This window comes from Oncorhynchus tshawytscha, linkage group LG19 (assembly GCF_018296145.1).
Source record: "Oncorhynchus tshawytscha isolate Ot180627B linkage group LG19, Otsh_v2.0, whole genome shotgun sequence".
NCBI classification, from domain to species: domain Eukaryota; kingdom Metazoa; phylum Chordata; class Actinopteri; order Salmoniformes; family Salmonidae; genus Oncorhynchus; species Oncorhynchus tshawytscha.
The window spans coordinates 39318275-39342438 of record NC_056447.1 but is presented as its reverse complement, the minus strand read 5'-3'; the positions used below and the strand labels follow the sequence as shown (position 1 = coordinate 39342438).

The 24164-nt window shown below is 44.9% G+C and overlaps 1 protein-coding gene across 5 annotated transcripts in view; it reads right to left on the bottom strand.

Annotated features, from left to right (window-relative positions):
• LOC112218749 (SLIT-ROBO Rho GTPase-activating protein 1) overlaps positions 1–24164 on the bottom strand; it is a 152266-nt gene that overhangs the window by 34447 nt on the left and 93655 nt on the right. For 3 of the 5 annotated variants that reach the window (XM_042301648.1, XM_042301644.1, XM_042301645.1), the window contains exons 11-12: positions 23104–23131; positions 1471–1579 (exon numbers count right to left, since the gene is read on the bottom strand). In XM_042301648.1, coding sequence (XP_042157582.1) covers positions 1471–1579; positions 23104–23131 — 137 coding nt within the window. Of the gene's footprint in view, positions 1–786; positions 821–1470; positions 1580–23103; positions 23132–24164 lie in introns of all 5 variants that reach the window. The other 2 variants (XM_042301646.1, XM_042301647.1) reach the window with 1 other exon arrangement.

Sequence of the window (24164 nt, the reverse complement as noted above, 5' to 3'; positions counted from 1 at the left end):
TGGCCCTGGGTACCTCCTAATGCAAGACAATGCTAGACCTCATGTGGCTGGAGTGTGTCAGCAGTGCCTGCAAGAGGAAGGCATTGATGCTATGGACTGGCCCGCCCGTTCCCCAGACCTGAATCCAATTGAGCACATCTGGGACATCATGTCTCGCTCCATCCACCAACACCACGTTGCACCACAGACTGTCCAGGAGTTGGCGGATGCTTTAGTCCAGGTCTGGGAGGAGATCCCTCAGGAGACCATCCGCCACCTCATCAGGAGCATGCCCAGGCGTTGTAGGGAGGTCATACAGGCACGTGGAGGCCACACACACTACTGAGCCTCATTTTGACTTGTTTTAAGGACATTACATCAAAGTTGAATCCACCTGTAGTGTGGTTTTCCACTTAAATTTTGAGTGTGACTCCAAATCCAGACCTCCATGGGTTAATACATTTGATTTCCATTGATCATTTTTGTGTGATTTTGTTGTCAGCACATTCAACTATGTAAAGAAAAAAGTATTTAATAAGAATATTTCATTCAGATCTAGGATGTGTTATTTTAGTGTAACCCTTTATTTTTTTGAGCAGTGTAAATAAATGTGACTCTGGATGACAACATAATGATGTTTGTTTCCAACATTAGGGAGCTATTCCTAAAGAAGTTAAACCCGCTTCGTGTTTTGTTTCCTTGCCACAATACTAACGAGTATGGCAATACTGTTATCACCCCGGCTCTGACAGACAGACAGGTAGCAGTAGGGACGGGTCCCTCTCCACTCCAGTGTCTCCACTCTACCTGGTGTCTGGCGTGCGAGTTCCGTCGTCCGCGGCTATGAGGAAGCAGAGAAGAAAGCAGAGAGAGCGAGAGAGGTGAAACCCAGATTAAATCACCACAGCAGCCAGCTACAGTACCACAGCCCAGCCCTCACCCCCCACACACTAAGAATAGAGCTGGCGTCAAACGCAGGGGAAGCAGCAGGGCATTGTGGGGAGGTGGTGGATTCCTTATCGCTCTGGCCACCATCCCCTGGCTGTCACATATATCCTGCTGACAATGGCTGCTTTCAAACCAGCCAGAGAAGAGAGAGAAGGAAGAGAGAGAAATCGGGAGGAATACCAATGCCCTAGCTGACAGCAGAGACTCGGGGGAAAGATGGAGACAAACATCTTCCCTACATCCCGTCCTCCATCTCCCCACCCTCCCCCTTCACCCCCCTCCACTGTGCTAGTGTGCCCTCTGCTCTGTCATCCTACCTCCTTCCCTGGATGCACTCTGTCAGTAGCAATGCCACCCCTGTGCTTCCCCAACGTTTGAGACTACAGAGAGAAACGAGAAGATAAAATCCTTGACTGGTGTGGTCAGCCTAATGATCAGACCCAAGGAAAAAGACAAAAGTGTGAGTTGTTGAGTTACGGTCATTATTATGGAAACGGTCGGAGAGACGGTCGGTAGCAGTCCAAGGCCAGACTTGACCAGTACCTTGACAAAGGACTCCAGATTGCCATTAAACAACTTAACGTTAAAGACCGAGCGGGGCCTAGCCCTCCTATTTGTGCCACTGTGAGGTTTGGGCGGCACATTGGGAGGCCTGGAAAATGGAGACTGTGTTAGAGAAATCTCCCACCATGAACATACACCGTTTGTCTGAACTCACCAATGTCCGAAGTTCAAAAATCTGACATCTGAGATTTCAGACAAACTACGCACGCAAATGTGAACAATCCTAAACTATCACACAAAAGTGACTTCTTGTGTTGTGAAGTCGTGTATGGTGTCACCCAGCCTGTCCTGTGAGTTTGAGTGTTAGTCGTGAGATGACGCTGGGCCCGGATCCTGATATCCCCACTAGTCTGTCGCCATCTCCTAGAGAGAGAATATTAGATGGAGGGTTTGATATCCCCACTAGTCTGTCACCATCTCCTAGAGAGAGAATATTAGATGGAGGGTTTGATATCCCCACTAGTCAGTCTGTCACCATCTCCTAGAGAGAGATTATTAGATAGAGGGTTTGATATCCCCACTAGTCGGTCACCATCTCCTAGAGAGAGAATTACTACCAAACTTCAAAAGGTCATGAAAATACCAAGCCTGCTGGGATGAGTTGTGTGTGGGCGCCGTGCGGCAGCATCCACCTGACGACATGTCCCGGTGGGAGAGGGTGTGTGTATTTGTATTTATTATGGATCCCCATTAGCTGCTGCCAAAACAGCAGATAATTTTTCTGGACCCCAGGAAGAGTAAGGCAGTTCATACAATTTTAAAACATTACAATACATTCACAGATTTCACAACACACTGTGTGCCCTCAGGCCCCTACTCCACCACTACCACATATCTACAGTACTAAATCCATGTGTATGTATAGTGTGTGTATGCATGTGTCTATGCATGCATGTGTCTGTGCCAATGTGTGTGTTGCTTCACAGTCCCTGGTGTTCCATAAGGAGTTTTTTATCTGTTTTTTAAATCTAATTTTACTGCTTGCGTTAGTTACTCGATGTGGAATAGAGTTCCATGTAGTCATGGCTCTATGTAGTACTGTGTGCCTCCCATAGTCTGTTCTGGACTTGGGGACTGTGAAGAGACCTATTGTAGCATGTCTTGTGGGGGTATGCATGGGTGTCCGAGCTGTGTGCCAGTAGTTAAGACAAACAGCTCTGTGAATTCAACATGGCAATACCTCTCATAAATAAATGGAGTGATGAAGTCAATCTCTCCTCCACTTTCAACCAGGAGAGAGTGGCATGCATATTATTAATATTAGCTCTCTGTGTACATTCAAGGGCCAGCCGTTCTGCCCTGTTCTGAGCCAATTGCAATTTTCCTAAGTCCTTTTTTGTGGCACCTGACCACACAACTGAACAGTAGTCAAGGTGTGACAAAACTAGGGCCTGTAGGACCTGCCTTGTTGATAGTGTTGTTAAGAAGGCAGAGCATCGCTTTATTATAGACAGACTTCTCCCCATCTCAGCTACTACTGCATCAATATGTTTTGACCATGACAGTTTCCAATCTAGTGTTACTCCAAGCAGTTTAGTCACCCCAAATTGCTCAATTTCCACATTATTTATTACAAGATTTAGTTGAGGTTTAGGGTTTAGTGAGTATTTTGTTCCAAATACAATGCTCTCAGTTTTAGAAATATTTAGGGCTAACTTACTCATTGCTACCTACTCTGAAACTAACTGCAGCTCTTTGTTGAGTGTTGCAGTCATTTCAGTTGCTGTAGTAGCTGACGTGTAAAGTGTTGAGTCATAGAAACTATGGCTTTACTCAAAGTCAGTGGCATGTCTTTGAAAGCTGAACAGCAAGGGGCCTAAACAGATACCCTAGGAAATTCCTGATTATAACTGGATTATATTTGATAGGCTTCCATTAACGAACACCCTCTGTGTTCTGTTAGACAAGTAACTCTTTATCCACATTATAGCATGGGGTGTAAAGCCATAACACATACGTTTTTCCAGTAGCGGACTATGATCAATAATGTTAAAAGCTGCACTGAAGCCTAACAAGACAGCACCCACAATCATTTTATCATCAATTTCTCTCAGCCAATCATCAGTCATTTGTGTAAGCGCTGTGCTTTTTGAGTGTCCTTTCCTGCATGCTGAAATTTTGTTGTCAATTTGTTTACTGTAAAATAGCATTGTATCTGGTCAAACACAATTTTTTCCAGAAGTTTACTAAGCGTTGGTTACAGGCTGATTGGTCGGCTATTTGAGCAAGTAAAGGGGGCTTTATTATTCTTACTATTCCAGGCCTTAGGGCACACGCTCTCTAGTAGGCTTGAATTGAAGATGTGGCAAATAGGAGTGGCAATATCGTCTGCTATTATCCTCAGAAATTTTTTATCTAGATTTTCAGACCCTGGTGGCTTGTCATTGTTGATAGACTAAAGAAAATAATCACCTCTTCCACACTGACTTGACGGAATTAAAAAGTACAATTCTTGTCTTTCATAACTTGGTCCGATATACTTGGATGTGTAGTGTCAGCATTTGTAGCTGGCATGTCATCCCTAAGTTTGCTTACCTTGCCAATGAAAAAGTAATTAAGGTAGTTAGCAATATCAGTGGGCTTTGTAATGAATGAGCCATCTGATTTTTCCCAAAATTTCATTAAGGTGCCCCAAAGCTTTTTACTATCATTCTTTATATAATTTATCTTTGTTTCACAGTGAAGTGCAGTTTCTACAGTAATTTTCTTAATGGGTGCGTGCTTATTAGTAACTGGAATAAGTCGATTCAAGTGCAGCGTCTCGTTGCTCCTCATTACACACCACAGACCAGCAAATATTATTTGTATGAGTGACTGTGGCATGTAGGATGACCGGGGGAGGGGGGGTCAGCAGGGTTGTCCCTCTACTGCCATTCTCATGGTTATATTTAAACACATTTCTACTAGAATAGGCAAGAGAAAAAACAAACGTGAGTATTGTTGTGTCAAAACAATCAATATCTTCAAATCAATCGTATTAGTCACATGCGCCAAGTACAACCTTACAGGGAAATGCTTACTTACGAGCCCCTAACCGAAGATAAGATAAGACATAAAAGCGACAAGTATTTAAAGAGCAGCAGTAAAATATATATATAAATATACACACACACACATTCAGGGAGGGGTGTGCCGGTACAGAGTCAATGTGCGGGGGCACCGGTTAGTTGAGGTAGTATGTACATGTAGGTAGAGTTACGTAAAGTGACTACGCATAGATGACAACAGAGAGTGGCAGTCATGTGGAGAGGGGAGGGGGGGGCAATGCAATTAGTCTGGGTAGCCAGACTATTATGTTATGACTAGATGTTCAGGAGTCTTATGGCTTGGGGGTAGAAGCTGTTTAGAAGCCTCTTGGACCTAGACTTGGTGCTCCGGTACCGCTTGCCGTGTGATAGCAGGGAGAACAATCTATGACTAGGGTGGCTGGAGTCTGACAATTTTTAGTTCCTTCCTCTGACACCGCCTGGTATAGAGGTCCTGGATAGCAGGAAGCTTGGCCCCAGTGATGTACTGGGCCGTTCGCACGAACCTCTGTAGTGCCTTGTGGTCAAAGGCCGAGCAGTTGCCATACCAGGCAGTGATGCAAACAATTAGGATGCTCTCGATGGTGCAGCTGTAGAACCTTTTGAGGATCTGAGGACCCATGCCAAATCTTTTCAGTCTCCTGAGGGGGAATAGGTTTTGTCGTGCCTGCTTCACAACTGTCATTGTGTGCTTGGATCATGATAGTTTGTTGGTGATGTGGACACCAAGGAACTTGAAGCTTTCAACCTGCTGATGAGCTTTGAGGGCACTATGGTGTTGAACACTGAGCAGTAGTCAATGAATACCATTCTCACATAGGTGTTCCTTTTGTCCAGGAGGGAAAGTGCAGTGTGGAGTGCAATAGAGACTGCATCATCTGTGGATCTGTTGGGGCGGTATGCAAATTGGAGTGGGTCTAGGGTTTCTGGGATGATGGTGTTGATGTGAGCCATGACCAGCCTTTCAAAGCACTTCACGGCTACGGGTCGGTAGTCATTTAGACATGTTACTTTAGTGGTCTTCGGCACAGGCACTATGGTGGACGGCTTAAAACATGTTGGTAATACAGACTCGGACAGGGAGAGGTTGAAAATGTCAGTGAAGACACTTGCTAGTTGCTCAGCGCATGCTCGCAGTACACGTCCTGGTAATCCATCTGGCCCTGCGGCCTTGTGAATGTTGACCTGTCTAAAGGCCTTACTCACATCGGCTGCGGAGAGCGTGATCACACAGGTGCTCTCATGCTTGTTTCAGTGTTATTTGCCTCGAAGCGAGCACAGAAGTAGTTTAGCTCATCCAGTAGGGCTCGTGTCACTGGGCAGCTCTTGGGTGTGCTTCCTTTTATAGTCTAATGTTTTACAGGCCCTGCCACATCCGAAGAGCGTCAGAGCTGGTGTAGTACGACTGTATTAGACTGTTTCAAAACAAGTAGAGAGAATTTTCATAGATTCACCCTCAAATATTTCCTCCCAAGAGCCTTTGATCTTGATACTAACACAAAGTGCATTTGCATGCAAAGTACAGTATTTCTCCATCTTTCTTTCCCTGTGAGAGAAAGTTCAAAGGAGGGAGAGATTCAGAACCATTCTGCAACCCAGAGCGAGAGAGAGTGATAGAAAGAGAGCGCGAGAGAGAAAGAAAGAGAGAGAGCGAGAGCGAGAGAGAAGAATAGAAAAAGAGGGAGAGAGAGTTTGAGTTTTAAATCATCTTTTTATTGGGTCTCAGAACCCACAACACAATAAAAACTCATACAAAATCATACCAAACCATAGTTATACATCAATTAAAAACACAGCACCAAATCCTCCTCCACACTAACTAAACACAACAGACTCTGAATACCCCATATACTCATAAACAGATCAATATTGTTAACCAGTTTGTAATAGGCAAACTCAACCCTCAGTCTCGTTGCCAACATCTCCTCCAGCAATCCCAACACATCCACAGACCCCTGTCCCCGAATACTGTTTTTTCAGGTCTTCCATGTTGCTAATTTAGCTGCCCCTAACACAAAATTAAGCAAAATAACTACACCCCTTCGACTAAACCTGTACTTTAGCTCAAATATAAACTGTTGGGAAGAGAAAATCTCTCCCAAAGCTGAGAACCAAGAAGTGATCAGGTCAATCATCCTGACCAACCTGGGACACTGTAAAAACAGATGTGCCAGAGTTTCAGACTCAGCACAGAATGGCTCCATGGAGGTCAGTTGTCCTCTTTTCAATAGGCAGTTTGTATAAAGACCGCCAACAGCCTTTTGGGGATGCACCTGGACCAAACACACCCGCCCACCTCGCCGATTTTACCCCTTCCAGGGAAGAGGCATGGGACAGTTTTACACAAATTTTGTACAGGGCCTTCTTTCCCACCTCGTTGAAATCCCCCAGCCCCGGGGTATCGAATGAAAGCAGCATCTCCTCGAATGACCCCGCCGCAGCACTAACAATCAATGCAGGGAACACATAATCCAGACCCTCCTTCCAACGTTCAGAATTGGAAGTGTCAGTCACATACTGCAGTGTCAGTCACAGACCTCAGCTACGACCTTCCTCAGTAGGCGAGATAATCGGATCCCCGCTCTTTCTCCCAGCTCCTCCAACGATCTGCTCCTGCTCCGCATCAGATGACCCAGCTTAGTACACCCCACACTTAACAGGCATGAACGTAGGCTGGCTGAACCCAGAGCACGGGACTGGATGGCAGTGTTGTAAAAAAGAGGCTCTTCAAAAAGCCACATCCCTGGTGACATGCCGGCCTTACGGGACTTGACAAGAACTCTCCAAGCCTGCATAACAGACTCATAAAATGGAGTCAGGCCAGACAAATCACCCCTTCCAGCTTGAAGAAGAAAATGTGCTTGTCTATGCTCAAACAGCCCGTTCTCCTCATCAATGTGTAGGCTGTGTCGACCCAGCTAGAACCGTCACTGTACAACAGTCTCTGGGCTGCTTGAAGCCGGAAAGCCATGATCCTGGAAGAAATGTCCACCAGGCATTGCCCACCCTTGTGCAGTGGCAGGTACAGAGCTTTAATCCAGTGTTGTCCAGACCAGAAGAAATTGACAAGGGTCCTCTGAAGCGCTTGTATCAGGTGGCTGTAAAATCATAGTCTGTGCCACAGGGTAGAGGCGGCAAGATTATTAGCTACCAGGACCCTTCCTCTATAAGACAGCTGGGGTAGCACCCATTTCCACCTTGACAGTCTGGCACACACTTACTACACTACACCATCCCAGTTCTTTTTCTGAAATACATCAGAGCCTAGAAAAAAACAATGTCTTCATCCCATCTCTGCCCCACTGAAGCCCACCTGGTAACCGTGGAGCAGACCCCGTCTGGGGCTGACCTGCCCACCGTGATTCACTCATTTCCCAATTAACTCTAGTTAAGGAGGCCCCCTCATACACCTTTAAAGTGTTTGAGAGAACCTTAACTTCTTGGATATAGGGGGCGCTCTTTTAATTTATGGATAAAAAAACGTGCCCGTTTTAAGCTCAATATTTTGTCACGAAAAGATGCTCGACTATGCATATAATTGACAGCTTTGGAAAGAAAACACTCTGACGTTTCCAAAACTGCAAAGATATTATCTGTGAGTGCCACAGAACTCATGCTACATACAGGCAAAACCAAGATGAAACTTCAAACAGGAAATGAGCAGAATTTTTGAGGCTCTGTTTTCCATTGTCTCCTTATATGGCTGTGAATGCGCAAGGAATGAGCCTGCCCTTTCTGTCGTTTCTCCAAGGTGTCTGCAGCATTGTGACGTATTTGTAGGCATATCATTGGAAGATTGGCCATAAGAGACTACATTTACCAGGGGTCCGCCCGGTGTCCTTTGTCTAAATTGGTGCGTAATCTACAAGCTGCACGCAGTCATCCAGTGATTGAGAGGAGAGAGGAGGCTTCCACGAATGATATATCATGAAGAGATATGTGAAAAACACCTTGAGGATTGATTCTAAACAACGTTTACCATGTTTCAGTCGATATTATGGAGTTAATTTGGAAAACAATTTGGCGTTTTGATGACTGAATTTTCGGGTTTTTTTGGTAGCCAAATGTGACACACCAAATGGAGCGATTTCTCCTAAACAAATAATCTTTCAGGAAAAACTGAGCATTTGCTATCTAACTGAGAGTCTCCTCATTGAAAACATCCAAAGTTCTTCAAAAGGTAAATTATTTATTTGAATGCTTTTCTGGTTTTTGTGAAAATGTTGCCTGCTGATGCTAACGCTAAATGCTACGCTAGCTGTTACACAAATGCTTGTTTTGCTATGGTTGAGAAGCATATTTTGAAAATCTGAGATGACAGTGTTGTTAACAAAAGGCTAAGCTTGAGAGCTAGCATATTAATTTCATTTCATTTGCGATTTTCATGAATAGTTAACGTTGCGTTATGGTAATGAGCTTGAGGCTGTATTCACGATCCCGGATCCGGGATGGCTAGAATCAAGAGGTTAATCCTCACCCCCTGTAATAAAAACTGTCACGTCATCTGCATACGCAGACAGTGCTATCGTGGGACCCTTCATTACTCCTGGCACAGAGAAACCAGTAAGTCACAGAGAAACCAGTGCGTGATTTCCTACTTGCAGGAAAACACGCACAGAACGAGCAGTGTGGCTGGTGGCATTGTCATGCTGGAGGGTCATGTCAGGATGACCCTGCAGGAAGGGTACCACATGAGGGAGGAGGATGACTTCCCTATAACACACAGCGTTGATTGCCTAAAATGACAACAAGCGCAGTCCGACGATGCTGTGACATACCGCCCGAGACCATGACGGACCCTCCACCTCCAAATCGATCCCGCTCCAGAGTACAGGCCTCGGTGTAACGCTCATTCTTTCAACGATAAACGCAAATCTTATCACCATCCCTGGTGAGACAGCGATGGTGGGTTTGCGCCCATAGGCAACGTTGTTGCCGGTGATGTCTGGTGAGGACCTGCCTTACAACAGGCCTACAAGCACTCAGTCCAGCCTCTCTCAGCCTATTGTTGACAGTCTGAGCACTGATAGAGGGATTGTGCGTCCCTGGTCTAACTCGGGCAGTTGTTGTTGTCCTCCTGTACCTGTCCCGCAGGTGTGATGTTCGGATGTACCGATCCTGTGCAAGTGTTGTTACACATGTGTTGTAACTTTAATGTGTTACAGAGTTAATGTTTACGTTAATTAATTGAGCTGTATCTAAAGATATTTCTTTACAGTTATTTACATATGTAATTGTATTGGTTAGTACTGAATTACGCTTTTGACTGCAAGTGCCAGAATGCCTTGCGACAGGAATGAGAGAGATAACGCGCCAGTTATGTGCAGGTGCAAAGTGATTAAGCTGATTTTCCGCTAACATCTTACCTGCATTGCTCTGTAGAATCTAAAGTTGTTAAATGTAACGTGAACAAGTATTACTACTAAAAGAAGCTTTCATATCAAACCCGACGTCCCGAGTCATTACTTTGACGACAGTTAATCTAAAATTTGGTGCCGAAACCCGGGATATGAGCTGCGACGAAGAAGTGGCTGAAATGGCTGAGGAGGAACGTCGGCATGAAGCAGAAAGAATGAGACGAAAGCGGAGTACCATTCGAGGCGCCACAACACGGATTTTGAATCAGATTGACGTGGAAATAGCCCAGTCAAATCCGGATACCGATCACTTGAGTACATTGTTGGAATTGCTATCAGCTAAGGAGGACAGTTTGTTTGAACTTGATAGTGGAATTGAACAGTTAACGCCATTGGACGGATTGGAGGCGGAGATTGCATGCACGGAGGCTTACAAAGAGTGCATTATCATGCTGAAGAGCCGTGCACAAAGAGTGATAAAGGAGAAACAGGACGTCAATCCACTACCAGCCCGGGTGAGTGACGCTAACTCAAACAGATCACAGAGACAATCAGTAAGGCTACCAAAGTTGATTATTGAGAAATTCTATGGAGATATCAGTATGTGGCAGGAGTTTTGGAGCCAGTATGAGACTGCTATTCACAATGATTCACTGTGTAATAAAGAGAAGTGTATCTATCTGAAAACATATCTCACAGGACCAGCTGCAAAGGCAGTAGCAGGACTGATGTTAACAGACAGTAATTATGATGATGCAATCGCTCTACTCAAGAGCAGATTTGGAAGGAAAGATCTTGTGATTAGTGCTCATATGTCAAAGCTGCTGAATCTCACACCTGTGAAGAAATCCTCTGATCTAAATGCATTGAGGCAGCTATATGATGAATGTGAAATTCAGATTAAGAGCCTGGAATCACTGGGTGTAGTGTCAGAAACCTATGGAAGCCTACTATGCCCAATCTTACTGCAGATGATTCCAGAGGACATAGCTGTTGACTATAGTCGTCAGAGGGGAGTAGATGATGAATGGAAAGTGTCTGAGATGATCAGTTTCCTACAGAAGGAGGTTCAGAGCAGGGAGAGAGCGCTACAAATGACAAGATCATACAACCAACAGAAAGAGAGTAAACCATGGAACAAGTCATGCTTCTCCAATGAAATGAAAACAAAAAGACCCAACATGCCCTCTGCTGCAGCACTGCATACAGCCAGTCAGAAGGAACAAAACTGTCTATTCTGTGACAGTGCAGACCACAAATCAGAAAACTGCCCTGACCACAATATTGCTACACGCAAAGAGAAACTACAGAAAATGGGAAGATGCTTTGTATGTTTAGGACAGAGACACATAGCAAAATCCTGTAAGGTCAAACGTGTCATGTGCAACATGTGGAAGCAGACATCACATTGCGGTGTGTACCAGTAAGAGGAGTGAGGTGCAACCCCCTACTGTTTCTGCAGATGCTGTTGTTTCCTCAGTTATTCCCCATTCAGTGAGGATGAAACCAGATGGACAGAACACTGCGTTGCTACAAACGGCAAAGGCATGGGTAGAAGGCCCATCGGGCAGGAAGATAGCTCGTTGCTTACTAGATGTAGGCAGTCAGAGAAGCTTCATACATGAAAACCTTGTGAAGGGCGTGAAGCTACCAGTAATCAGACAAGAGGCACTCACTCTTCACACGTTTGGCTCCTCTGCCCCAGCAACGTCCCAACGCAACACAGTGAAAGTCATCTTGGAGAATGTCTGGGACAAACAGCAGAGAATAGAGATAGAGGCAATTGAAACCCCACAAGTGTGCACAGCTGTGATGAAGGTTCCTGGTGAACAGATTCAACATGAGCTCAATAGAAAGGGACTGCAGCTCGCAGACTTTCCAGGAGATGACAATGATCCTGAACTCCTAGTCCTGATAGGAGCAGACTACTGCTGGCAGATAGTATCAGGCAGAGTGGAGCGACTGACGGAGACGCTAGTTGCTTTAGAGAGCACCTTTGGATGGTCGGTGCAGGGACCCGTGTCCATGTCAAGTGTCGCCGAGGCAACCTGCATGTTCATCCCACTTGATGAAGACACACTAGTCTCCAAGCAACTGCATGCATTCTGGGAGCTTGAGTCTCTGGGTATTCTAAGAGGAAAACACAGAACCCAGAGGAAAACGAGGCTCTACAAAGGTTTGAGGAAACAACCACCTTCAAAGATGGGCGATACCATGTGGAGTTGCCATGGAAACGAGAAATGCCAGAACTCCAAGACAACTATAGAATCGCCAAGAAACGGTTTGAAGGACTGAAGAAAAGACTGAAGAAGGATGTGACGTTGTACAGCAGATACAATGAAGTAGTAGAGGACTACTTACAACAAGATATGGCAGAGGACGTGCCCTAGGACAATGCATCAAGCGCAGACAACGTAAAATACTACTTACCTCACCATGCAGTACTCCAAGAAGATAAGGTGACGACAAAACTGAGAGTGGTGTTTGATGACTCGTCCCATGAAGATGGCTGTCCATCTCTCAATGACTGTCTACTCACAGGACCGAATCTGAATCCGGATCTGCTCAGCGTTCTGATAAAGTTCAGACTACATGAGATCGCATTCATGGCAGACATCAAGAAAGCTTTCCTGCAGATATCCCTAGCAGAGAGAGACAGAGACGCCGTGAGATTTCTATGGCTCACAGGCCCACCAAGGGGAGAAAATGAAGCGGCGCTGAGGATGAAAAGAGTGGTATTTGGATCTTCCCCAAGTCCATTGTTGCTGGCAGCTACAATCAGGAAGCACCTGAAACAATATGAAACAGAACAACCAGAAGTTGTAGAGATACTGAGAGTCACTCTATGTAGATGACTTCATTGCAAGTTCACGCAATGTTGAAGAGGCTTACCTTGTGACAACAACGGCAAAGCGAATGCTGTCGATTGCAGGCATGGACCTCTGCAAGTGGACCAATTCTCCTGAATTGAAAACAAAATGGGAGGAGAGTACGACAACTGACCACCCGTTGACGCTAGAAACACAAGGATGAGTGCTGAAGGTTTTAGGTTTAGTATGGAGGCCGGAAACAGATGACTTTGTGCTTGACCTCAGGCCGCTACTGAGCATTCTAAAGCAAAAGGAAAACACAAAGAGAAGTGTTCTGCAGTCGTCTGCACGTATCTTCGACCCTCTTGGTTTCTGAACTCCCTTCACCATCAGGATCAAGTGCATGTTCCAGGAAATGTGGGAGAGGGGACTCAGCTGGGATGAAGAATTACCACCTGATCTGACACGAGAATGGCAACAGTGGTGTTCAGAACTACCCCAGTTACACCAGCTCACCATACCAAGGTGGTACAGAACAGACATGCGGCCACAGAATAGCCACACCCTGAAACTACACGTGTTCTGTGATGCAAGTGAAAGGGCTTACAGTGCAGTAGCTTACTTGCAAGGTGAGTCACAAGACAGGGAAACAACAAGTCTAGTCGCATCCAAGTCCAGGGTAGCCCATTTAAGAAAATGACGCTGCCACGCCTGGAGCTCATGGGAGCTGTGATTGGAGCGAGACTAGCAAACAACTTGATGACCACACTGAAAATGAATCCGGGATATATACAACTTCCGGCGCCGACAGAGATGGCCGCCTCGCTTCGCGTTCCTAGGAAACTATGCAGTTTTTTGTTTTTTTACGTGTTATTTCTTACATTAGTACCCCAGGTCATCTTAGGTTTCATTACATACAGTCGAGAAGAACTACTGTATATAAGATCAGCGTCAACTCACCATCAGTACGACCAAGAATATGTTTTTCGCGACGCGGATCCTGTGTTCTGCCTTACAAACAGGACAATGGAGTGGATCCCATGCAGCGACCCAAAAAAACGACTCCGAAAAAGAGGGAAACGAGGCGGTCTTCTGGTCAGACTCCGGAGACGGGCACACCGTGCACCACTCCCTAGCATTCTTCTTGCCAATGTCCAGTCTCTTGACAACAAGGTTGATGAAATCCGAGCAAGGGTAGCATTCCAGAGGGACATCAGAGACTGTAACGTTCTTTGCTTCACGGAAACATGGCTCACTGGAGAGACGCTATCCGAGGCGGTGCAGCCAACGGGTTTCTCCACGCATCGCGCCGACAGAAACTCCACGCATCGCGCCCTGTTCACCCACGACTGCGTGGCCATGCACGCCTCCAACTCAATCATCAAGTTTGCGGACGACACAACAGTGGTAGGCTTGATTACCAACAACGACGAGACGGCCTACAGGGAGGAGGTGAGGGCCCTCGGAGTGTGGTGTCAGGAAAATAACCTCACACTCAACGTCAACAAAACTAAGGAGATGATTGTGGACTTCAGGAAACAGCAGAGGGAACACCCCCATCCACATCGATGGAACAGTAGTGGAGAGGGTAGCAAGTTTTAAGTTCCTCGGCATACACATCACAGACAAACTGAATTGGTCCACTCACACAGACAGCATCGTGAGGAAGGCGCAGCAGCGCCTCTTCAACCTCAGGAGGCTGAAGAAATTCGGCTTGTCACCAAAAGCTCTCACAAACTTCTACAGATGCACAGTCGAGAGCATCCTGGCGGGCTGTATCACCGCCTGGTATGGCAACTGCACCGCCCTCAACCGTAAGGCTCTCCAGAGGGTAGTGAGGTCTGCACAACGCATCACCGGGGGCAAACTACCTGCCCTCCAGGACACCTACACCACCCGATGCTACAGGAAGGCCATAAAGATCATCAAGGACATCAACCACCCGAGCCACTGCCTGTTCACCCCGCTGTCATCCAGAAGGCGAGGTCAGTACAGGTGCATCAAAGCTGGGACCGAGAGACTGAAAAACAGCTTCTATCTCAAGGCCATCAGACTGTTAAACAGCCACCACTAACATTGAGTGGCTACTGCCAACACACTGTCAATGACATTGACTCTACTCCAGCCACTTTAATCATGGGAATTGATGGGAAATGATGTAAATATATCACTAGCCACTTTAAACAATGCTACCTTATATAATGTTACTTACCCTACATTATTCATCTCATATGCATACGTTGATACTGTACTCTATATCATCGACTGCATCCTTATGTAATACATGTATCACTAGCACTTTAACTATGCCACTTGGTTTACATACTTATCTCATATGTATATACTGTACTCGATATCATCTACTGTATCTTGCCTATGCTGCTCTGTACCATCACTCATTCATATATCCTTATGTACATATTCTTTATCCCCTTACACTGTGTATAAGACAGTAGTTTTTTTGGAATTGTTAGTTAGATTACTTGTTCGTTATTACTGCATTGTCGGAACTAGAAGCACAAGCATTTCGCTACACTCGCATTAACATCTGCTAACCATGTGTATGTGACAAATAAAATTTGATTTGATTTGATTTGAACAAACATCTTTCTGGTAAGAAGAGGGGCGGGGGTGTATGCCTTATGGCTAACGAGACATGGTGTGATGAAAGAAACATACAGGAACTCAAATCCTTCTGTTCACCTGATTTAGAATTCCTCACAATCAAATGTAGACCGCATTATCTACCAAGAGAATTCTCTTCGATTATAATCACAGCTGTATATATCCCCCCCCCAAGCAGACACATCGATGGCTCTGAACGAACTTTATTTAACTCTTTGCAAACTGGAAACCGTTTATCCGGAGGCTGCATTCATTGTAGCTGGGGATTTTAACAAGGCTAATCTGAAAACAAGACTCCCTAAATTTTATCAGCATATCGATTGCGCAACCAGGGGTGGAAAGACCTTGGATCATTGTTACTCTAACTTCCGCGACGCATATAAGGCCCTGCCCCGCCCCCCTTTCGGAAAAGCTGACCACGACTCCATTTTGTTGATCCCTGCCTACAGACAGAAACTAAAACAAGAGGCTCCCACGCTGAGGTCTGTCCAACACTGGTCCGACCAAGCTGACTCCACACTCCAAGACTGCTTCCATCACGTGGACTGGGATATGTTTCGTATTGCGTCAGATAACAATATTGACGAATACGCTGATTCGGTGTGCGAGTTCATTAGAACGTGCGTTGAAGATGTCGTTCCCATAGCAACGATTAAAACATTCCCTAACCAGAAACCGTGAAACCGATTGATGGCAGCATTCGCGTGAAACTGAAAGCGCGAACCACTGCTTTTAATCAGGGCAAGGTGTCTGGTAACATGACCGAATACAAACAGTGCAGCTATTCCCTCCGCAAGGCTATCAAACAAGCTAAGCGTCAGTACAGAGACAAAGTAGAATCTCAATTCAACGGCTCAGACACAAGAGACATGTGGCAGGGTCTACAGTCAATCACGGACTACAGGAAGAAATCCAGCCCAGTCACGGACCAGGATGTCTTGCTCCCAGGCAGACTAAATAACTTTTTGCCCGCTTTGAGGACAATACAGTGCCACTGACACGGCATGCAACGAAAACATGCGGTCTCTCCTTCACTGCAGCCGAGGTGAGTAAGACATTTAAACGTGTTAACCCTCGCAAGGCTGCAGGCGCAGACGGCATCCCCAGCCGCGCCCTCAGAGCATGCGCAGACCAGCTGGCCGGTGTGTTTACGGACATATTCAATCAATCCCTATACCAGTCTGCTGTTCCCACATGCTTCAAGAGGGCCACCATTGTTCCTGTTCCCAAGAAAGCTAAGGTAACTGAGCTAAACGACTACCGCCCGTAGCACTCACTTCCGTCATCATGAAGTGCTTTGAGAGACTAGTCAAGGACCATATCACCTCCATCCTACCTGACACCCTAGACCCACTCCAATTTGCTTACCGCCCAAATAGGTCCACAGACAATGCAATCTCAACCACACTGCACACTGCCCTAACCCATCTGGACAAGAGGAATACCTATGTGAGAATGCTGTTCATCGACTACAGCACGGCATTCAACACCATAGTACCCTCCAAGCTCGTCATCAAGCTCGAGACCCTGGGTCTCGACCCCGCCCTGTGCAACTGGGTACTGGACTTCCTGACGGGCCGCCCCCAGGTGGTGAGGGTAGGCAACAACATCTCCTCCCCGCTGATCCTCAACACTGGGGCCCCACAAGGGTGCGTTCTGAGCCCTCTCCTGTACTCCCTGTTCACCCACGACTGCGTGGCCACGCACGCCTCCAACTCAATCATCAAGTTTGCGGACGACACAACAGTGGTAGGCTTGATTACCAACAACGACGAGGCGGCCTACAGGGAGGAGGTGAGGGCCCTCGGAGTGTGGTGTCAGGAAAATAACCTCACACTCAACGTCAACAAAACTAAGGAGATGATTGTGGAGTTCAGGAAACAGCAGAGGGAACACCCCCCTATCCACATTGTTGGAACAGTAGTGGAGAGGGTAGCAAGTTTTAAGTTCCTCGGCATACACATCACAGACAAACTGAATTGGTCCACTCACACAGACAGCATCGTGAAGAAGGCGCAGCAGCGCCTCTTCAACCTCAGGAGGCTTAAGAAATTCGGCTTGTCACCAAAAGCACTCACAAACTTCTGCAGATGCACAATCGAGAGCATCCTGGCGGGCTGTATCACCGCCTGGTACGGCAACTGCTCCGCCCTCAACCGTAAGGCTCTCCAGAGGGTAGTGAGGTCTGCACAACGCATCACCGGGGGCAATCTACCTGCCCGCCAGGACACCTACACCACCCGATGTTACAGGAAGGCCATAAAGATCATCAAGGACATCAACCACCCGAGCCACTGCCTGTTCACCCCGCTATCATCCAGAAGGCGAGGTCAGTACAGGTGCATCAAAGCTGGGACCGAGAGACTGAAAAACAACTTCTATCTCAAGGCCATCAGACTGTTAAACAGCCACCACTAACATTGAGTGGCTGCTGCCAACACACTGACACTGACACTGACTCAACTCCAGCCACTTTAATAATGGGAATTGATGGGAAATGATGTAAATATATCACTAGCCACTTTAAACAATGCTACCTTATATAATGTTACTTACCCTACATTATTCATCTCAAATGCATACGTATATACTGTACTCTATATCATCGACTGCATCCTTATGTAATACATGTATCACTAGCCACTTTAACTATGCCACTTTGTTTACATACTCATCTCATATGTACAGTGCCTTGCGAAAGTATTCGGCCCCCTTGACTTTTTGCCACATTTCAGGCTTCAAACATAAAGATATAAAACTGTATTTTTTTGTGAAGAATCAACAACAAGTGGGACACAATCATGAAGTGGAACGACATTTATTGGATATTTCAAACTTTTTTAACAAATCAAAAACTGAAAAATTGGGCGTGCAAAATTATTCAGCCCCCTTAAGTTAATACTTTGTAGCGCCACCTTTTGCTGCGATTACAGCTGTAAGTCGCTTGGGGTATGTCTCTATCAGTTTTGCACATCGAGAGACTGAAATTTTTTTCCCATTCCTCCTTGCAAAACAGCTCGAGCTCAGTGAGGTTGGATGGAGAGCATTTGTGAACAGCAGTTTTCAGTTCTTTCCACAGATTCTCGATTGGATTCAGGTCTGGACTTTGACTTGGCCACTCTAACACCTGGATATGTTTATTTTTGAACCATTCCATTGTAGATTTTGCTTTATGTTTTGGATCATTGTCTTGTTGGAAGACAAATCTCCGTCCCAGTCTCAGGTCTTTTGCAGACTCCATCGGGTTTTCTTCCAGAATGGTTCTGTATTTGGCTCCATCCATCTTCCCATCAATTTTAACCATCTTCCCTGTCCCTGCTGAAGAAAAGCAGGCCCAAACCATGATGCTGCCACCACCATGTTTGACAGTGGGGATGGTATGTTCAAGGTGATGAGCAGTGTTGCTTTTACGCCAAACATAACGTTTTGCATTGTTGCCAAAAAGTTCAATTTTGGTTTCATCTGACCAGAGCACCTTCTTCCACATGTTTGGTGTGTCTCCCAGGTGGCTTGTGGCAAACTTTAAACAACACTTTTTATGGATATCTTTAAGAAATGGATTTCTTCTTGCCACTCTTCCATAAAGGCCAGATTTGTGCAATATACGACTGATTGTTGACCTATGGACAGAGTCTCCCACCTCAGCTGTAGATCTCTGCAGTTCATCCAGAGTGATCATGGGCCTCTTGGCTGCATCTCTGATCAGTCTTCTCCTTGTATGAGCTGAAAGTTTAGAGGGACGGCCAGGTCTTGGTAGATTTGCAGTGGTCTGATACTCCTTCCATTTCAATATTATCGCTTGCACAGTGCTCCTTGGGATGTTTAAAACTTGGGAAATCTTTTTGTATCCAAATCCGGCTTTAAACTTCTTCACAACAGTATCTCGTACCTGCCTGGTGTGTTCCTTGTTCTTCATGATGCTCTCTGCGCTTTTACCGGACCTCTGAGACTATCACAGTGCAGGTGCATTTATACGGAGACTTGATTACACACAGGTGGATTGTATTTATCATCATTAGTCATTTAGGTCAACATTGGATCATTCAGAGATCCTCACTGAACTTCTGGAGAGAGTTTGCTGCACTGAAAGTAAAGGGGCTGAATAATTTTGCACGCCCAATTTTTCAGTTTTTGATTTGTTAAAAAAGTTTGAAATATCCAATAAATGTCGTTCCACTTCATGATTGTGTCCCACTTGTTGTTGATTCTTCACAAAAAAATACAGTTTTATATCTTTATGTTTGAAACCTGAAATGTGGCAAAAGGTCGCAAAGTTCAAGGGGGCCGAATACTTTCGCAAGGCACTGTATATACTGTACTCGATACCATCTACTGTATCTTGCCTATGCTGCTCTGTACCATCACTCATTCATATATCCTTATGTACATATTCTTTATCCCTTTACACTGTGTATAAGACAGTAGTTTTGGAATTGTTAGTTAGATTACTTGTTGGTTATTACTGCATTGTCGGAACTAGAAGCACAAGCATTTCGCTACACTCGCATTAACATCTGCTAACCATGTGTATGTGACAAATACATTTTTTGATTTGATTTGATTTGAAATGGAAGAAAAACAGATCAAAATGTGGACAGACTCGATGATCGTGCTGCATTGGATTTGCAGCTCAGCTCAGAAATGGAAACAGTTTGTTGCGAACAGAGTGACGGAGGTCCAGTCCTTGACCAATCTAGAGTCATGGTCACATATTGAAGGGAAAACTAATCCAGCTGACCTCCCTACAAGAGGACAAACTGTTCGAAACTTGACACAGAGTGAGCTATGGTGGAATGGAACCAGAATTCTGACATCACCCAATCAGTCCGAAGAGACTGATAATAACAAGGATCCGGAAGAGGTGAAAAAAGAACTCAAGTCCAGTTGCCAGGTTACTGTACAACTCGCAGCAAATGCCACAGACATTACTGAACCTGTGTTGGAGCTTGAAAGGTAGAGCAAACTGAAAAGAGTGTTCAGAGTCACCGCCTGGATAAAGAGATTCATAGCCAATGCTCGTATAAATATAAAAATGCAAGGTGAACTGACTGCTGACGAACTGTTCGATGCAGAAAAGTACTGGATTAAGGTAACACAACAACAGAGTTTTGGACAGGATATCTGAAACCTTTCCTGGACGAACACAAACTACTCAGTGTAGGAGGAAGACTGCAACAGTCCAACTTCACATTCAGAGAGCAGCATCCATGGGTTCTGCCCAATAAGTACAGATACGCAGAAATGCTGATACAGTACCACCATGAGAAGGTGATGCATTCTGGAGCAAGTGACACTCAGCACCCAACATTAAACAAGGGGGAAATGACACGCAGATGGAAGTACAGGCAGAGACTTGTGACCAGTTTCTGGAACAGTTGGCGAAGAGACTACTTGCTGGATCTAAAGTCAGCACACCCCTGTGACACACCACAGCCCACCCCACTGAAGGCGGGTGACGTTGTACTCATTGGAGAAGATAACACACCCAGACAAACCTGGAAACTAGGAAAGATTGAGGAACTGTTTCCAGGCCGAGATGGCCTAGTTAGATCATGTTCAGTTCGTACTGCTTCAGGGACTTTGTTGAGGAGACTTATTCAGTTGATATACTGCCTAGAGATCTAGATGAACACAGTTGTTCATCGGGGGGGAATGTTGTAACTTTAATGTGTTACAGAGTTAATGTTTAAGTTAATTCATTGAGCTGTATCTAAAGATATTTCTTTAGAAGGTAATTGTATTGAATTACGCTTTCGACTGCAAGTTCCAGAATGCCTTTCGACTGCAAGTTCCAGAATACTTATTTTCCACCATAATTTGCAAATAAATTCATTAAAAATCCTACAATGTGATTTTCTGGATTTTTTCCCCTCATTTTGTCTGTCAGAGTTGAAGTGTACCTATGATGAAAATTACAGGCCTCTCTCATCTTTTTAAGTGGGAGAACTTGCACAATTGGTGGCTGACTAAATACTTTTTTACCCCACTGTATATATTCAGGCATATGGCAAAAAAGTGGTTAGTCTCCACAATTCAGAGGTTAAATGCCTACTCTTCGCAAATGACCTATGCCTGCTGTCACCCAGTAAACCCCAAAAAGACTAAAATAATGATTTTCCAGAGATTATCCAGATCTCAGGGAATTAGACCAAAGTCCTCAATTGGTACAAAATAAATAGAGTACTGCACACACTACAATTACTTAGGTTTAAAAATAAGCTCAACTGGACACCTTAATGATGCAGTGTATGAACTGAGAGAGAAAGCAAGCAGGACATTCTATGCCATTAAAAACAAATTCAAATTGAAATACCTATTAAAATTAGGCTAAAACTAACTGAATGTGTCATTGAACCAATTGCACTTTATGGCAGCGAGGTGTGGGGTCCACTTGCAAAACAAGATTTCATCAAATGGCACAAACACCCCATTGAAACCCTCAATGCAGAGTTCTGTAAGATTCTCCTACATGTCCAGAGGAAAACTACAAACCATGCATGCAGGGCAGAATTAGGCCAATATCCACTAATAATAAAAACTTGAAAAGGAGCAATTAAGTTTTGGAAACATCTAAAATACAGTTACCTCCTCTCATATCATTACCACGCCCTGCAATACCAAGAGCTGAGCAAAGAAAAGAGTCCCCTCATCCAGCTGGTCCTGGGGCTGAGTTCACAAACCTGTCCTACTAATACACTGAAGCCTCAGGACCAGAACATCCAATCAATCAGAATAAAACAAATTACAACACAGTCAAAACAAAACTACATTGCTTATTGGGAATCACAAGCACAAAGCAAAATGCAGTGCTATCTGGCCCTAAATCGACAGTACACCGTGGCTAACTGCATTTCCTGACAATATGTAAAAAATATAAAACAATTAGAGTTTCATTTCCCCAAATTTGAAACCCTTATTCAAGGTTTCAAAGACCTCTCTGATGAGAATAGGCTACCTGTTCTGTTGGGGGAGGACGCAGAGAGCTGTGGGTTGGCAGCGCACTACATTGCTGCCTGCCATAAGATGAGGGACAGTGTCTGACAGACCAATCAACCTGCACATGTCCTCTACTGTATTGTTATTGTTATTGTTCAATGTATGGTTATTTTGACCCTTGGTTATTGTTGTTACTGTTGTCCCGTTGACAATTTTGATTCTTATTATTTTAATATTGTAAATATCCAAAGTAATCTTTGGCAATATGTACATTGTTACGTCATGCCAATAAAGCAAATTGAATTGAAAGAGAGATAAAGAGAGAGATAGAGAGAGCTAGATAGAAAGAGAGAAAGAGATAAAGAGAGAGAGAGAGAGAGAGAGAGAGAGAGAGAGAGCGAGCGCGAGAGCGCGAGAGAGAGAGAGAGCATTGGGGCTCTTGGAAGGGGACAATATTACCAGGCCATACCATGCTGGGCATATGGCAAATTCAAACCCTGGGGAGTCTAGAGCAGTAACATCTGGTCTCTCTTCTCCAGGGTCAGCAGTTTGATAATAGCTCAAGTACAGAAGGGATTGTTCTACTCTTCACACAGTGATAAGTGAGAACTTTAAGTGGCAAACTTTTATTTTCTTTACAAACCAGTGGAAATATATATTTGTCTAGATATCGTTGGTCATTTTACTGTAGGAGGATAAAGAGAAATGGCATTCGCAACTAAGAGTACACTGACTTTTACTTATGGGGATAAGTTTTCAAAGAACTGAATAGGGACAGCTAAATATAGACAGAAAGGGTCTTATTAAAACCTAAGAGGTTAGTGTGTGAGGGAGAGAGAGAGCGTGGTAGTGTCTTACCTTGTGGTCATATAGTCCCCTTGGTGACCTGTGGAGACCGAGGGGAGAAAGGGGAAGGGAGAGAGAGGATGTGAGATGAGACCTTTCCCAGAGGAGCCTGCAGAGCATTGTGCACACGCTCAGTAAAGCATATGCAGCCCTGCCATCTGCCCAGAACCACTGGCTTCATGGTGACGCACACAATGACACATAATGACTCACACACAGTAACACACACTTATACTTTAACTGCAGTAAAAAAACAAACACCTGTCCAAGTACACACACACACACAAAAACACATGTTTTCACAAGTCAAGAAACTCCAAATCCAACAAATTGCTCCTAACAAGAGGAACGGTTTCAACTTTAAACCTGTGCCCATCCACTATGCACATGGACAGGATCCGACCTGTCAGGGTAACACCAGGGTGGGGCTAGCTTTACCTATACCTACTTGAACACACTCATCAACATTCAGTGTAGCAGGCAGGAGTCCATGACTAATTATTATCAAAGTCCCCATTCTCTTCCTCAACTCCTTGTACAGCCAACAGATTGACTGAGACTGACGGATTTAGACCACACGAGAGCTTGCTTCCTGCATTGTTAGCTAGTTAGCTAGCATTCAGCAGCAGCTCAGTGTTGACAGTAGATTAGTCAAAGGCCTTGAGGAGATCCCACCAATGTAGAACACAGTGAACCCAGCCATAATAGTCATACCGCGCTAATGCTGCCAGGCCATTAAGCTAACCACTAATCAATCACGAAGAGGGATAGTACATCAGCACAATCCCTTTAGCTCTGACTTGGCGTGCTAATGCTGAGGTTAGCATCTCGGTTGTGAGGCCTGATGGAGAAAGTAGCACAATGGAAATTTTACCACAGAGGTTAGATTGAAGTGGACAATTTTAGAATCAACCGAATATGTTTTTAACAGTTTCTAATTAGCTCTAAAGCACTGCACTTGGTTTGGAATGTGCATGCAATCTTTCCCTTTCATTTATTTAGGAGTTCCTTTACAAACCCACACAGACGATAGCGGAGACGTTCAGTATACCATTTCATACATATGGAAACCT